The sequence below is a fragment of the Cajanus cajan genome, chromosome 2 (assembly GCF_000230855.2).
Source record: "Cajanus cajan strain Asha chromosome 2, NIPB_CcT2T_4, whole genome shotgun sequence".
In the NCBI taxonomy this organism is placed as follows: domain Eukaryota; kingdom Viridiplantae; phylum Streptophyta; class Magnoliopsida; order Fabales; family Fabaceae; genus Cajanus; species Cajanus cajan.
The window spans coordinates 2,965,652-2,981,621 of NC_138518.1; the positions used below are offsets into that span (position 1 = coordinate 2,965,652).

The following is a 15,970-nucleotide window of genomic DNA, read 5'->3' on the forward strand; positions in this document are numbered from 1 at the left end:
AGAAATTCCGGAAAATGAAAAAAATTTGTAATATTTTATGTATTTATATATAATAATCCAAATGTTCATTAAATATATATATATATATAATTTATAATTAGAGTATTATTCTAAAATAACATAATTTGTTGAATTAAATATTGTTTATTTCCATTTTAATTTCTGAAAATTTTGACAATAAAATTTTAATGTATTATAAATATCAAACTTATTTTCTATTTGTTCTTAAAATATAAAAAATTGATTACTATTTTAAGAATAATATAAAAATATTATATTTAAATTTTAGGATGTTACACTTCCCTTCATAACAGAGGTCTATTTCCTTGTTTGTATGCCCCCGGACGAAATTGGGTGTCTATAGGGTTGGGTCATTTTTTTTTTAAAAAAGCTCACATATTTGACCTAACACAACGTGATTAAGTTTAACTGAGTTGGATAAAAAATTAGATTAAAATTGACTTGACTCGATCTATTTACACCGCTAATTATGAAGGTGTTTAAAATCATGTAATTAAGACCGACACTTACATACGAAAGAAATACTATAACATTATAATAAAATTATATAATAATTAGAGTTGTCAAACAGATCAATCTTATAGTGTCTTTAAGGTAGTCTAACTTGGATTGAATTATATCTAGGATAGTATTTTTTGGCCTAGTGTGACCAATGTCAAGCCACTAGGCTATCAAGATAATTTGTCCTTAAATAGAAATTAATAAAAATTAGAAAAATGATTTATATCCAAAATTAAAAAATCTATTTTTAAATAAAAAACAAATAAAATGTTTAGTGAAATAAATTGTCCTTAAACTATTAATAATTATTTAGAGATAATTTAGTCTCAACACAATTGTAAATACAAATTAATATAAAAGAACTGATCATAGTCTCATTGCATTGATATATCTAACCTTAATAGATTAATATGTGGTAACACATAAAGGTGACAAATGCAACTATCCACAACACAAATATTTAAGTTTTCAAACTTCAACATATCACAAGTGGAAAAAACACTTTTAAAATCGGTCGTTTTTGACTTTTAAAATCGGTTCTATGATCGATTTTAAAAGAGCCGATTTTGAAAACTAGCACTTTTAAAATCGATCGTTGACCGATTTTAAAAGTCCCACTTTTAAAATCGGTCATGCCATGACCGATTTTAAAAGTTGTTAATTTTTTTTAAATATTTGACTTATTTTAGGAGGATCCCTGAACAAAACCTGCAAATTAATAAAATACTAGACAATTCATATATTTTTAATATACCAAATTACATACAAATAGCAAGAGTTGGTAAATGTCAACCATATATGTAATCAAAGTAACTTACAAATTATGTACATCCTAAACTACAAAATGAGTAAAACTATAATCATAACTCGTAGCTAGCCAATGTTTCAATGAAAAATGTAGTCCATTGCTCCCTAATGGTGTTTATATCTTCTAGCGACAATGGTGATCGATCTATAAATATCTATTAAGAAAATTTAGAACAATTAGAAGTAACTCTTAAAACATGATAAAATGCAAACTTAAAATAAAAAATTTTAAAATTCTAAAACGTACTTCAGTCCACCCATATACTATTTGTGAATCAACAATAGTATGCATTGCCTTCATTACATAGTATCCGCACTCATAGTTTCCTTTTTGCTTATGAGACTACAAAAAGAATATAAAAACCAATTTTAGTAGTAATGGTAATTCAAAAGAAAATACCTTAGAAAAAATATCATTACTAAAATAACTTACTTTAAGAGAGACCCAAAGCATTTTTTTCTTCAACTTTGAACCTTTAAGCATATGGTATCCTTCCATAGCCCTAATGATAAAAGGACATCATTATTATATTTTAAAATAAAATGTAATGATAAATAAAATAAAGTAGTTTTTTTAAAACAACTTACTTATCTAATAATTGTTTAAAATCTACAGGAGGAGGTTTGTGCATCGAACAAATGCATACAGATATATTGTCCATAGGACAAATAATCAGAAGTTGCCAATGAGCACTGCATTGAGAAACTATCAGTAATAGAAAATACATTTTTTAACAATTTATAATCAATTATATACAAATATACTTAGAAAAGTAAGGAACTAAGTAAACTTTTTTATTTGATTCAGACATCCAATTTTGGATGTAAGCTTGAATTTCTTCTGTCTTGTTCCCAATTTTTTGGATTAACTCGGGTTCCAAAAATCCATAAATGTGATCATTCCCTTTATCCACACCCAATTTATGGATAAATCTACAAGGTTAGAAATAAAGTTAGAAAAAGAAACAAAACATAATTAAAATTAATTCAAATACTTACAATAACCACAATTGCAAAATTGATATGTTCAGCATGCAGTGCCCGTTTGTAATCTCTGATATGTCGCTCTGGCTTATATACAAGGGGTCATTACTACAAAAGCCAAACACTTCAGGAACCCAAGGGACCTGTTTGGGTCGATTGTCATCTTCCATATCTGCAACCAATCTCCATAGCTTTTTCATCGGAGTTAGATTTCTAGAATGGTTAAGCATAGCCTTTGGTGGGGCAACAACATCCTATTAAATAAAGTACACAAATAATGTTATACTACATTATAATAAAATAACACCAAGTTAAAATTAAATAGTTAAATAACTTACCTCCGTAGATATCACTTTTACCAACTTATAAGGCCATTGAAGGAAGGTATTTAGGGCTTGTTCCATCGTCTGAACCTCTTGTGTGGGCACAGGAACTCTAGCCTTTGGGTTTCTAACATCCAACATTGAAACCCTTACCATATCATTTCCCATGGTCTGATGGTGCACAACAGACCCCAACACGTGAATCCTCCCTATGCCCACAAGATCGAGTGATCCATCAATGAATAACTCACACTTATTAGATGTACCATGGTCAGTGGCAGAAGTAGAGGGATTTGTAGTTGCACATGAACCTTTTGTACTCACATGTGCAACAATTGGTTCAATTGGTGGAGTTTTCTGTTGAAATTGTTGGCTAAGTGACTGCATATACTCTTGCAGTTGCCTTTGCATGTCATATTTTAATTGCCTATTCTCATCTTGTCATTGTCTTTGCATCTCCTCTTTCAATTGGCTTAATTTATCCTCATAAGTTGCTACAACCTGAGAGACCTTCAATTCCAGCAACTGGTCCACCGACCCAGATCAATGTGAAGATGACTGTGGTCCAAAGTAAGTTTGCAAGGTATGACCTCTACCTGCTGCCCGAACTTGACCTGTGTGCTCGGGCTTCCCAATGGCAACAATGAGTATATTCTGTCGTCCATGGGAAACAAAAGATCCCTCTTTCGCCTGCTGATCTAATATATCCTACAATATATGACACATAAACAATTTAACAAATTCTTATCGATCAATATGTTAATTAGCATCATATGAACAGTAAAATTATACTTACTATCTTGCTAACAATCTCCTTTGCTGCCTCAGTTGTAAACTCGCCATTTTTTTTATGCGGGCAACCTTCCATAATTCATGGCGTTCAGGTGGAGATGGAGGATCACTAACTATACTGTCATCTTGTCTAGTCTGGCGCTTCATAGCTTTCTCCTTCATGATCTTCTTCTTAAGCCATTCATAACCTCCACGAGAAATCACAACATAGGTTTCATTCTTTGCCTGAGTCTCTTGTGCCTTCTTTCTTTTCTCCTACAAAAGTATCATATAATGAAATTAAGGGTAAAATATAATATTCACAACTACACAAATGGTAATGCATATAATCCTAACTTACCAAAAACTCCACACTCATTCTAGACTCTATAAATGTGTTCCACGTCTCTTGGTCTATAGTGGGATTTTTATCACCAGGAAATTGTCCTTTCTTTTCACAAAAAATATACTTGTTTGTGAGGGTGGTCTTATATTGCCTCCACCTCTTAACCACAATGGAGAGGGTCTTCCTTCTCATCCTCTCTATGTTGGGAATGTCCCAAGTTTCCTACATTTAAATTAACAACGAGTTAATACATATTGATACCCTAATTAAATTTAATAATGAAAATGAGTATAAACAAAATTTACCAAAACATCTGTCCAAATATGGTTTTTGACAACCTCCTCTACCTCATCCCAACTGGGCAATAAAATAGAAACCTTGGTTCTAGCATGAACCCCCATCATACTCATAAATTGAGCAGCTGAATCCCCCGTAGGTTGCCCAGTGATCTCATCTATATCAACATGTATCCTCTCTCCATTGAGGCATTTGGCTGCAACATTTTTCATTCTAGTGGGACCTCTGACATTCTTCTTGGTTGTAGATTGTGTAGAGGATGTAGACTGTGTAAAGCCTGAAGTAGAGTCTTGAGGTTCATCCATATTTACCTATTAACACAAAAATAAATTGTAAGTCATTAGTATAAATTGAATTGATAACATGTAGTATAAAAATAGAAGTTAATAAAAATACAAAATTATAATAACCTATTTCGGAAATATCATCAAGTTGGAATGTTTTCCCATATTCCTTCTTGATGATCATCACGAGTGGCATGTATGTCGTCCACATCATCATTTTCATTAAAAGTTGGCAGACATGTTGAGAAGGAAGGAGTATCCATAATATCAATTGAATCCCCAAATTCGTCACCGATATTGTTACTCCTACCTTGCAAAATAACTGACCACCTATTATTAGGTGGATCAGTGACATAAAATACTTGCTTTACTTGAATAGCCATGATGAAAGGCTCTTCTTTATGACCAACTTTATTAAGGTCCACCAAGGTAAATCCAAATTCATCAATTTTGACACCACTATTACTATCAACCCATTTGCATTTAAATACAGGTACTCGGAATGGACCGTAATCGACCTCCCATATGTCTTCAATAACTCCGAAATAGCACATGGACGCTTTGATAGGGTTCTTATCATTTTTGGTTGAGAAATGCATAGATTGAGCAACTATCATAATCCCACTATTTTGCATGGTACTTTTGTCATCTTGTGCCTTTGTATAAAATGAGTAATTGTTAATGTCATATCCACAAAAAGTAAACATATCATAGTTAGGTCCTTGAGCTAGGCGTTGTAAAGTTTCAGAAACATTTAAATCTGTCCCAACATTCTTTTTGAACCACTCGGTGAAAGTCTTGTTATGCTCATTCAACACCCATTTTTCAGGCATTCGAGGGTTGTTTGTCTTCACTAAGTCTTTATGGGCATTTAAATAAGGAAGAACCTCATCGGTGTTGTTCAATATATACAAATGTGCTTGAAGCACTTCTTCTCGTGGAATGCTCTTCAATTTTGTGCTTATCGTACCCTTCCCAGCAATTCGTTCCTCATGACGAGTCTTAGGAATGCCTATTGATTCAGCTTGGGACATGTATTCAGAACAAAACTCAATTGCTTCCTCTGCAATATACCTTTCTACAATGGATGCTTCTGGACGATGTTGGTTCTTCACATACCCTTTTAATATCTTCATGTATCACTCAATTGGGTACATCCATCTCAAAAAGACAGGACCACACAACCTAACCACTCTGACCAAGTGGATGATTAAGTGAACCATAATGTCAAAAAATGAAGGAGGAAAATACATCTCCAATTGACACAATATTAGAACAACTTCATTTTCCAACTCATCTAACTTATGTGGATCAATTACTTTGCTGCATATGCCATTGAAAAACAAGCAAAGCCTAGTTATGACTTGTCTCACATTTTTAGGTAAAACGTCACGTATCGCGACAGGAAGAAGTTGTTGCATTAGTACATGACAATCATGAGACTTCAAGCCAACTAATTTCAAACCTTTCATTGATACTAGACTTTTTACATTAGAAGAGTAACCATGCGGCACTTTGACACCATGTAAGCACTCACAAAAACTTGTTTTCTCCTTTTTTGACAATGTGTGACATGCTAGGTTCGCTTACCCTTAGGTTGTGGATACAATTGTTGTCGTATTCCCATGAGTTGCAAATCTAGACGAGAGTTGAGTCCATCTTTTGTCTTTCCTTGAATAATGAGAAGTGTGCCAATTACACTATCACATACATTTTTCTCAACATGCATGACATCAATGCAATGTCTAACATCAAGAACTTTCCAGTATGGAAGATCAAATAATATCGACCTCTTCTTCCATATGCTTCTTTCTTTCGGTTGTTTTCCCTTCTTTCCAAGTGTCATATTTAAATTCTTCACCCGTTCATAAACTTGCTCACCAGTTAATGCAGTAGGAGCACTGTCATATTCTTGAAATCCATTAAAAGCTTTTTTTAACCTTCGATATGGATGATTAGGTTTAAGAAATCTTCGATGGCCAAGGTAAACTGTCTTTTTCCAATTAAGTAGTTGATGGTAACAAGTGTCCTCTTCACATATAGGGCAAGCTTTATGCCCCTTAACACTGTAGCCGCACAAGTTTCCATATGTTGGAAAGTCATTGATTGTGCAGAACAACATGGCATGCAACCTGAACAATTCACCTGAATACCCGTCAAACACATCAATTCCCTCTTCCCACAACATCTTTAAGTCTTCCACCAATGGACTTAAATAAACATCAATGTCGTTTCCTGGTTGCCTTGGACCAGAAATCATCATAGATAGCATTAAATATTTGCGTTTCATGCACAACTACGGAGGTAAATTGTAAATTGTCAACAAAACAGGCTATGAACTATGCTTAGTACTTAAGTTACCAAACGGATTCATTCCATCCGTAGCTAGTCCAAGCCTCACATTTCTTGGCTCCTTGCCAAAATTTGGAAACATAGAATCAATTTTTTTCCATTGCAAACAATCTGCTGGATGCCTAAGACTTCCATCACACTTCCTTTCATCTTCATGCCATCTCATTAGCTTTGCGTCATCCGCATTAGCAAACAAACGTTTTAATCTCGGAACAATTGGCAAATACCATAAAACCTTCGCTGGAGGACCCTTAGTGCTCACATCATAATCAGAATCATCTTATTTCTTTTTATATCGTGACAACCCACATCTTGGACATTGATGCAACCCTTCAAACTCACCATGATATAACATAAAATCATTTGGGCACACATGTATCTTCTTATACTCCAAACCCATAGGACACAACACCTTTTTTGCCTCGTAGTTACGATTAGGCAATGTGTTACCCTCTTGAAGCATTTCTTTTAGTAGCTCTAACAATTCTGTGAAGCTTTTATCACTCCATCCATTTCTTGCCTTCAAGTTGAACAATCTTAATATTGCTGAAAGTCTAGTGAATTTTTTACAGTTTGGATACAACGACTTCTCCAAATCGTTGCACATAGTTTCATACATATGTGCATGCTTGAATGATTCTGGACCAACATCACGAAGCATCTCCTCTAACCGATCATCCATATCTATCTCTTGTGTAAATGTTTGAGTTTGAGTTTCGACTGATTCACTTTGAATGTCAACATTTTCACCATGCCATATCCAACGTGTATAATTGTTAAGAAATCCATCACACAAAAGATGTTCTCTTATAACATCAAGTTCTAGGCGAGCCGCATTACAACAATTAACACAAGGACAAAAAAACCTTCCATTCATATCATCATTAGCATTTCGTATTACATATTCAATAAAATATTCTACTCCAGTCTCATACTCATCACTTATACGTGATGCATGTATCCAACTTCGATTCAATAACCAACTTTTATCCATAACTTCTGTTCTTCATAAAAAAAAAAACATAGACCATGAACGTTAATCTCACTATTTTAATCATTTGTATTAAATTTCAAAAGGGAAACTAAGGTTCACTCAATATGTGCATAAATATAACATCATACTAATTTATAAAAATCAAATAAACCACCTAATTTTTCTAAACACTAAATTACTAGGTAGACATTAATTATATAACAAATTATTAATAAAATACAAATATATAACACATACATACAAGGGGTCCAATTTAGAAAAAATCCTAAAACTGCTTCAGTGTCTGGAACGGCCCCAGAACGGGCTGTTCTGCAAGCAGAACGACCCGTACTGCAAGCAGAATGGCCCGTACTGCAAGCAGAACGGCCCGTTCTGCAAGCAGTACAGGCTGTTCTGCTTGCAGAACGGGTCGTTCTGCTTGTAGAACGGGTCGTTCTGCTTGCAGTACGGGCCATTCTGCAAGCAGTACAGGTTGTTCTGGGGCCGTTCCAGACTCAAAGTTCGCCCAAAAACAACGAAATAAGACGCATGAAACGAAAATGTTACCTCAATGTTGTATTCGTCCCAGAAAATGAGAAGCTACACACTTCAGATGAGAGTCCCAGAGAGTAAAGAGGAAGAATATATGATATTGAAGCAAAATAGTAGAGAATGGAGCAATAGGAGCAGAGATAGTGTAATTAATTCTCTGATACTACTTTTAAAATTGGCTGTTCAATAACTGATTTTAAAAGTGATACTTTTAAAATCGGCTATTTAGAGCCGATTTTAAAAGTGAGACTTTTAAAATCGGCTGTTCAAGAGCCGATTTTAAAAGTAGCGTCAGAGACTTTTAAAATCGGTCATAACGTAGCCGATTTTAAAAGTAATGACATTATTTACAAAATTGCCACCGCATCACTTTTAAAATCGGCTACCTGATGACCGATTTTAAATCTCCGATTTTAAAAGCCATTTTTGTACTAGTGTATTCATAGATTCAAATGTTGAAATCCAACACAAATAAACAAAAATTTTCCAAAATTTTATAAACTAAAAAATTCAACAATATTAATGAAATCAACAACCCTAAAACGTCAACAATCTAAGTTGGGTTATTTTCTTGATCATTTTGTTTTCAAAACTTATATCGCCTCAACTACAATTAAATCATCTCAATTAAACCTAATTATTATTTTTTTAAATTTTTTTTGATCAGGTTAGTCCAACTTAAGGTCATTTGGCTCATCGGACTAAGTGGCCCAAGTCAAAATGATCTACTGCTATTTAGCAGGGGCAAATCCAGGTTGATAGAAGTGGAGGCAAATGCCCTCACTAAGTTTTTTATGTCAATTATTATCTCAATATATATTATAATAAAATCTATTATTTATTATGTTAAAAATTAAGTATTTCATTGCTTTTTATGTTTTATGTTGCAAAAAAATTTAAAATTAATATATTATTTTTGAAATATATTTTTCTTTTAAAAAAATTACATCTAAATGTAGTTTGATAACTTAATTTTTCTTAAAAATAAATGGATGTGAGTTATCAAATGTATGTGAGGTTTATTAAAATACATCTTCTTTTTTAAAAGGAGTATATTAAAAAGTTATAATTGTAATATTTTTTAAAATGTACCTAAATATAATTTGTTACCTTACTCCTTTTTTTATTTTTAAAAAATAGTTGTGAATTAAAAAAATTATATATGTGTGCATGGTGTGTCATGTTAATTATAATTAAGTAAATTTAGTCTTGACGGTTTATTCAAGTTCATATTATATTTCTTTTTATAAAAAAAAAAAGAAGACAATTTTAATGTTAGAAATGAATTGTTAAATGACTGTTTTGTTACTTATATAAAGAAAAATAATTTTGAAGATGTTAAAAATAAAAAAAAATTATTCATTATTTTTAAAATATAAAATCTCGTAAAGACAATTAAAATATATATTTTTATTTAAAAAAATATAAAATTATATATTTATTATTACAAATTATATATAAATATTATTCTCACTACTTAAAATTCTGAATCTGTGCCTACTACTTGATCAAATTTTTTATGATCTAACCTTACTATATTTACCAACTGATTGAATCAACTTTAACATTAATAATCTCTACATATACATCTATACATATTTAATAATTCGTGCCTATAATAAAGTGATATATATAATTTTTTTGCGTACACATCTTTTTTTATTCTAATTTATTTTTCTAATCATTCCTTAAATTATTCTACAAATTATTTACATCCTTCGATTAATTATCCACTGGTATATATTGCTCTTTTTTTTTTTGCTTTAATTTCTTTTTAAAACAAAGTGGCGCGAAATGCCTCTTCATTTTTTTATTTTTACTAATAATTTTAAAAAGAATATTTCTTTTTAACATACACTATTTTACTCTTATAAACTACTTTTTAGCCATTTTTTCTCCTTTTTTAAATTTCAATATAAATTTCACTCTTGTAACTTTTCACACTTTCTAAATAACTCTCCAAATAATCGCCCATTCCATCAAAATTAATTGCCAAACTTTTTTTTTCTTTTAACAGAAGAAAAGTTTTTCCTCAACTCGTTTATATAATGCTTTTCTATTCTATTGTTATATTACTTTACTTCACATTAAATTTTCTTCTTTTTATATCTCTTATGTATAAAAAAATTATGTAAAAGTCTTGTATACATAAATTTTTAAAGTTTAATTATGATAAAAAATTTAAAATCAATACACACTTTTTTAACTCATAAAGATATAAATTTTAAATTTAATTCTTATTATTTTCATTGCCTGCATGGTAGAATAAATATGTAAGAATATAATTAATTTTCTTTATTTTAACACAATTATCTGTATGCGTGATAAAGTTAAAGCAACGATTTAGGGGAATAGAATTCATTGATTTTAGTTATTATTTTTTTTCAATTTAAACAAAATTTTATAACATAAAAAATAATATTGGCAATAAATAATTTTATGTTAATAAAAATAATCTATTGAAATGTTTAAAACTTTGAGCTGAATTTTTTAATTAGTATGAAAATTATACGATTTGTTGTTTTTTCGTTCTATTTTTATTCATTAAAATGAAAATATTATCTTATTTTTACTGTTCCACAAAGTGTAAACGTCACACGCAATACTGACTCCAGTGTGTTTGTCTTGTTCTCATCACGTGGAGGCCACCTTATCCTTGCTGATCAAGTATCCTTGGCCACCAAGGTTCTGATCTTGACTGTTCATAATACAATACTTGGCTGAAGTTAAAAAAAAAATAAAAAAAATAAAAAAAACTAAAAAAACTAAAAAATTCTAAAAGCGAGTATCCCAAAAGTATTAATAAGAAAATTATATATATATATATATACTAATTCATTTAATTTTTAAAAAGTAAGATAATTTTGATATTTGAATTTAATATTTCTTCATTATTATTTCTTTTATACAAAATTAAATTCATATTCGGTCATATATTAATTATTTTTAAATTAATATAATTTTAATTAAGATGTAATGATGTAATCTCTTAATTTAGTAAAATATATTAATTATAAAATTTTAAAAAAATATACATTCGAATTGATTAAAAGACATGGATATTAATTAAAAAAATAGTATAGGCGTAATTTTTGAAAATATATAAAAAATTAAATTTATGGTTATCAATTAAAATTAATTACTTTGTTTATCTTAACAAATTAAGTAATATAATTTTAGTAAATAATTCTACTTTTTGGTTTATCCATTCTTCTGTATTACGATCTTTGCTTTTTATAATACATTATTAACGGTTCCAAAAGAGTGAGTAGCCAAGTTTGAAAAAGAAAAGAAATCAAATCGCAGTCAACGTCTTTGTCTCAAATATGTAGAGCAGTAGAAGCATCTTATCCTTGCAGATCAAGTTACAATATTGGCAATTTTAAAATTATAATAGAACTGTATACACAGGCAAAACGATGCCATAATTCTTAATTCTGTCTATTTATCTTAACAAGTGAAAATGAGACACTCCTCATAAAATATTATTAAAAAGTAAATGAAAGATAAAAAAATAAAAAATTTGTGTAGTTAACTTTAAAACATTTAAATAATTAAATAAAATTAATTAAAGTGTAATAATAATTAAAAAATTAGTTAAAAAATAAAAAGTAAAAAATAATAAAAAAAGAATATCTCTTTTATTAATAAAATCATAGAATTATAAGTTATTGATATACACACAAAACCATTATTTTGAATTCTCTGATGATTCCAAGTACAATTTTGATGAATGGTCTAAAAAATGGCGTCATATTGGTCAAACCAATCGGCCATGACCCTATCCTAGATACATCAGATACCTATAAATGAAGAAAGGAGAAGGGTTTCAAATTGCAATTGCAGTGTATTGCAAAATAGCTAGCAAAAATGGACTTTCTCCTAAATTGCCTAAACCTAAACACTACCACTAGTGCCATTGCATTCCTTTCTCTAATCTTGTTATTTTTGTTTGTATGGAAAAAATCTAAAGGTAAAGAAGCTCCACTAGTTGCAGGTGCATGGCCAATACTAGGTCACCTCAAATTGTTGAATAGTTCACAAACACCCCATAAAACGTTGGGTGATTTGGCTGATAAGTATGGACCCTTATTCACCATCAAGCTCGGTGTCAAACCCGCTTTGGTTCTCAGCAACTGGGAAATGGCGAAGGAATTGTTCACCAAAAACGACCTTGCCGTTTCCTCTCGCCCTAAACTCGTTGCCGTTGAACTCATGTCGTACAACCAAGCATTTGTTGGTTTGGCACCGTACGGGACATATTGGCGCGAGTTACGTAAAATAGTTACGTTCGAGTTTCTCTCCAATCGCCGAATCGAGCAACTGAGCCACGTTCGTGTCTCCGAGGTTCAAACCTCGATCAAGGAGCTTTACGATGTTTGGTGCAGAGAAAAGAACGAGGGTAACTACGTGTCGGTGGAAATGAAACAATGGTTGTCACATTTGACTTTCAACATGGTTGTGCGAATGGTGGTTGGGAAGAGGTATTTCGGGGTAACCCATGTGGAAGGGAAAGAGAAAGCGCAAAGGTTTATGGAGAATATAGGGGAGTTCATGCGGTTGATGGGGACTTTCACGGTGGCTGATGGGGTTCCTTGTTTGAGAGGGTTGGATTTGGGGGGTTATGAGAAGGCCATGAAAGCAAACGCTAAGGAAATTGACAAGTTGTTGAGTGAGTGGTTGGTGGAACACCAAGAAAAGAAGGCTTTGGGTGAAAAGGATGAAAGAGAACGTGACTTCATGGACGTCATGATTTCTAAGATTAATGGTGCACAGATTGAGGGGTTTGATGCTGATACCATATGCAAAGCCACATCCTTGGTAAGCACTACTATATCTTTACCATTATGCTTATTTTGGTGTAGATAATTTTTCTTTTAATACAATTTTATGTTTATAACTTTTATATATATCTCATTTTATTTTTAATAACTACTCAAAAAATTGTTCAAATTGCTGATTATTAATCATCAATTTTAATTAATATTATTTTTACATGTTTTAAAAATATGCAGAAGTACAAAGTGTTTTTTATTTTACTTTTTTTATACTAGTAATAATACGGTGTGAATTCTGAAAGAGTTAGTGAAATTTCATTTTTATGACATTCAAACCTGTAAAACAGGGATTAACATGGGGACTGGTTGAATTTATTTTGGACTTCTAGTATTTTCTTCTTCTTCTTCTTTTTATTTTGTATAATACAATCTTCTAGCTTTATATTTATAGCATTAATTAATATGTTATATAATTTAACTTTCATTTAAAGTATTTAATTTTAATATTAGCTATATAACATTTTTAAAATATAAAAAATTAAGATAAACATTACCTAAGAATCTCGTGTGGTGGCCAATATAGTGGCTTTTGTGAACTATAAGAAGAAAGTTGGAAGTTGACAATGAATACTTTTATATAAAAGCAGGTATAAATATAAAATTGGTACATGTAACTAGTTTCTTAGTTACGTATGTATTTTTTATATTTAATAATTAAATACTAATGATATGTCGAGAATACTAGGTAAAATTAGGACATAAAGGAAATTTTATCATGATAAAGATTGAATATAATATATAATTTTCCATTTTATTTATTTTTCTTAGATAATTAAACTACTCTTCTGATAAAGTTAGAACTTATTATTTACAGGAGTTGATTTTGGGCGGAACTGATACAACTGCTGTTGTTCTTACATGGGCATTTTGTTTGCTATTGCGAAATCCTCATGTATTGAAAAAGGCTAAAGAAGAAATTGATATTCAAATTGGCATAGATGGATTTATAAAAGAGTCAGATATGAGTAAACTGGTGTATCTTCAAGCTATAGTTAAAGAGACACTAAGATTGTATCCACCCGCACCTTTTTCATCACCTCGTGAATTTATAGAGAATTGTATTTTAGGTGGCTATCACATCAAAAAGGGAACTCGCCTAATGCCAAACTTGTGGAAGATTCATAGAGACCCTAGTGTCTGGTCGGATCCATTGGAATTCAAACCAGAAAGATTTCTTACTACTCATAAAGATGTTGATGTTAGGGGTCACAATTATGAGTTTTTACCGTTTGGAAGCGGAAGAAGGATCTGTGCTGGAATGTCCCTTGGCTTAAACATGGCTCATTTCGCTCTGGCTAATTTCTTGCACTCCTTTGACATTTTGAATCCATCAACTGAATCTCCTGATATGACTGAAATCTTTGGATTCACGAATACTAAAGCCACTCCACTTGAGATTTTGGTTAAGCCACGTCTCACTCCCAACTATTATGAAACTTTATAATCCTTATGTTAGTCGTGTGGTCTGTGTGTGATTCATATTGTTTGATACTTTGATGTCAAATAATGTGATGCTTTGTGGTCAATTGTATGTTAAATCGTGTCTTCCTTTGAAAATGTTATGTAACCATGTGATAGTTTTGTTCCTTGCAAAAGCTCGCTAGATGTATCATCGTCATTTAATTGTCATGAAACAAATAATATGATCTTGCTACGAGTTTATTTGTGTTAGTGTATTAATTTGCTTGTAATAGATTAAGAATATTACAGAAAAAAGGACTTGAGCATTATTCCCGTTTTTTTAGGGTGTTTTGAATTATGTGAATGGAATGATATGAGTAGGAATGTAAGTAAGTTGAGATTGATCCGTAAATCTAACTAACTCGATCCATCTCAAAGTTACACATTCACGTTAAGAGTGTTTTCCCTTCACGTGCATGACATTTTTAATAAAAAAAAAAATCTAAAGAGTTTACAAGACTACTCTACTCAGTATTCATCCGACTCATCTAAACCCATTATTTAGTTTTTTTTTTTATAAATAAGATAAATCCCAGAGAATAATTTTTTAATGAAAATTGTTGCTTCTTATTTTTCTAGCCGTGTTTCACAACGCTTTTTCAATAATTTATAATTGAATGTGGTTTATTTTAATTGTATCATGTAGTTATGTTAAATAAAACATTAATTATATACTTACATATTTATTTTGCTTTGCACTTAAATTAATACGTATTAAATTAAAAAAAAATAACTTTAAGGTATGTTTGGATGAGGAATTTTAATGGAGTAATTCATTTGTTTGAAGAATTTTAAATTCTTTGAGGTGAAATACTTTGTATGGATGGAGAATTTACAAAAAAATTTGAAATCTAAACATTTGTGAAAATCTTTGAAATAGTAGAATTTCAAATTCTCCCAAAAAGGTAAGAATTTGAAATTCCTCATATTTTTTCCCCTTATTTCACTTATATATTTTATCTTATATCTTCATATTTTTAATTATTGAATATTTAAAAATACTTTAAAAAATATTAAATATTATCTAATATTAATTTTAAAATTATTAAATATTTAAAATTATTAAATATTTTTATAAAATTTTATTTAAAAATCTCAACATATAAATATATTTTTAAAATCAATTTTATCATGATAGAATCAAATTATCATATCCAAATTAACAATTTAAAATTTTAAAAAAATTGAATTGACTTATCCAAACAAAATATTTTAAGAATGATAGAAATTGAAATCAAAGTAATTCAAATACCAAGAATTTCAAATTCCTTGAATTTGTAAAATTTCTCATTCAAACACACCATTAGGGAACTAAAGAATTTTTTATTAATTGTAAAACATTGTCATAAAATTTAAAAATTTATTTATATATATATTTTCAAGGAACAATAAGAGAGAAAAAACAAAAAAAAAAGTAAATTAAGTAATATAGCGAAACAATAAAAGATTATATAAATTAT

At 30.3% G+C, this 15,970-nt stretch overlaps 2 protein-coding genes across 2 annotated transcripts; one reads left to right on the forward strand and one right to left on the reverse strand.

The window, feature by feature from the left end:
* Nucleotides 1-6,666: 6,666 nt before the first annotated feature.
* LOC145954078 (uncharacterized) lies at nucleotides 6,667-7,680 on the reverse strand. Its single transcript, XM_083067756.1, has 2 exons — nucleotides 7,029-7,680; nucleotides 6,667-6,926 (listed from the first exon to the last, which is right to left on the reverse strand). Exons 1-2 carry the CDS (start codon nucleotides 7,678-7,680, stop codon nucleotides 6,667-6,669), a joined length of 912 nt encoding a protein of 303 aa, XP_082923882.1.
* Nucleotides 7,681-11,949: 4,269 nt separating this feature from the next.
* LOC109794753 (cytochrome P450 82A3) lies at nucleotides 11,950-14,706 on the forward strand. Its single transcript, XM_083067808.1, has 2 exons — nucleotides 11,950-13,032; nucleotides 13,864-14,706. Exons 1-2 carry the CDS (start codon nucleotides 12,082-12,084, stop codon nucleotides 14,491-14,493), a joined length of 1,581 nt encoding a protein of 526 aa, XP_082923934.1. The 5' UTR covers nucleotides 11,950-12,081; the 3' UTR covers nucleotides 14,494-14,706.
* Nucleotides 14,707-15,970: the final 1,264 nt, after the last annotated feature.

What these genes read in the sequence shown, in the direction of transcription:
- LOC109794753 (XM_083067808.1), top strand. Translation starts at nt 12,082, where the DNA reads ATGGACTTTCTCCTAAATTGCCTAAACCTAAACACTACCACTAGTGCC. An exon ending in TATGCAAAGCCACATCCTTG is followed by an intron (nt 13,033 to 13,863) that starts GTAAGCACTACT and finishes TATTATTTACAG; the next exon opens with GAGTTGATTTTGGGCGGAAC.
- LOC145954078 (XM_083067756.1), bottom strand. Translation starts at nt 7,680, where the DNA reads ATGGATAAAAGTTGGTTATTGAATCGAAGTTGGATACATGCATCACGT. An exon ending in TGATTTTATGTTATATCATG is followed by an intron (nt 6,927 to 7,028) that starts GTGAGTTTGAAG and finishes AGGGTCCTCCAG; the next exon opens with CGAAGGTTTTATGGTATTTG.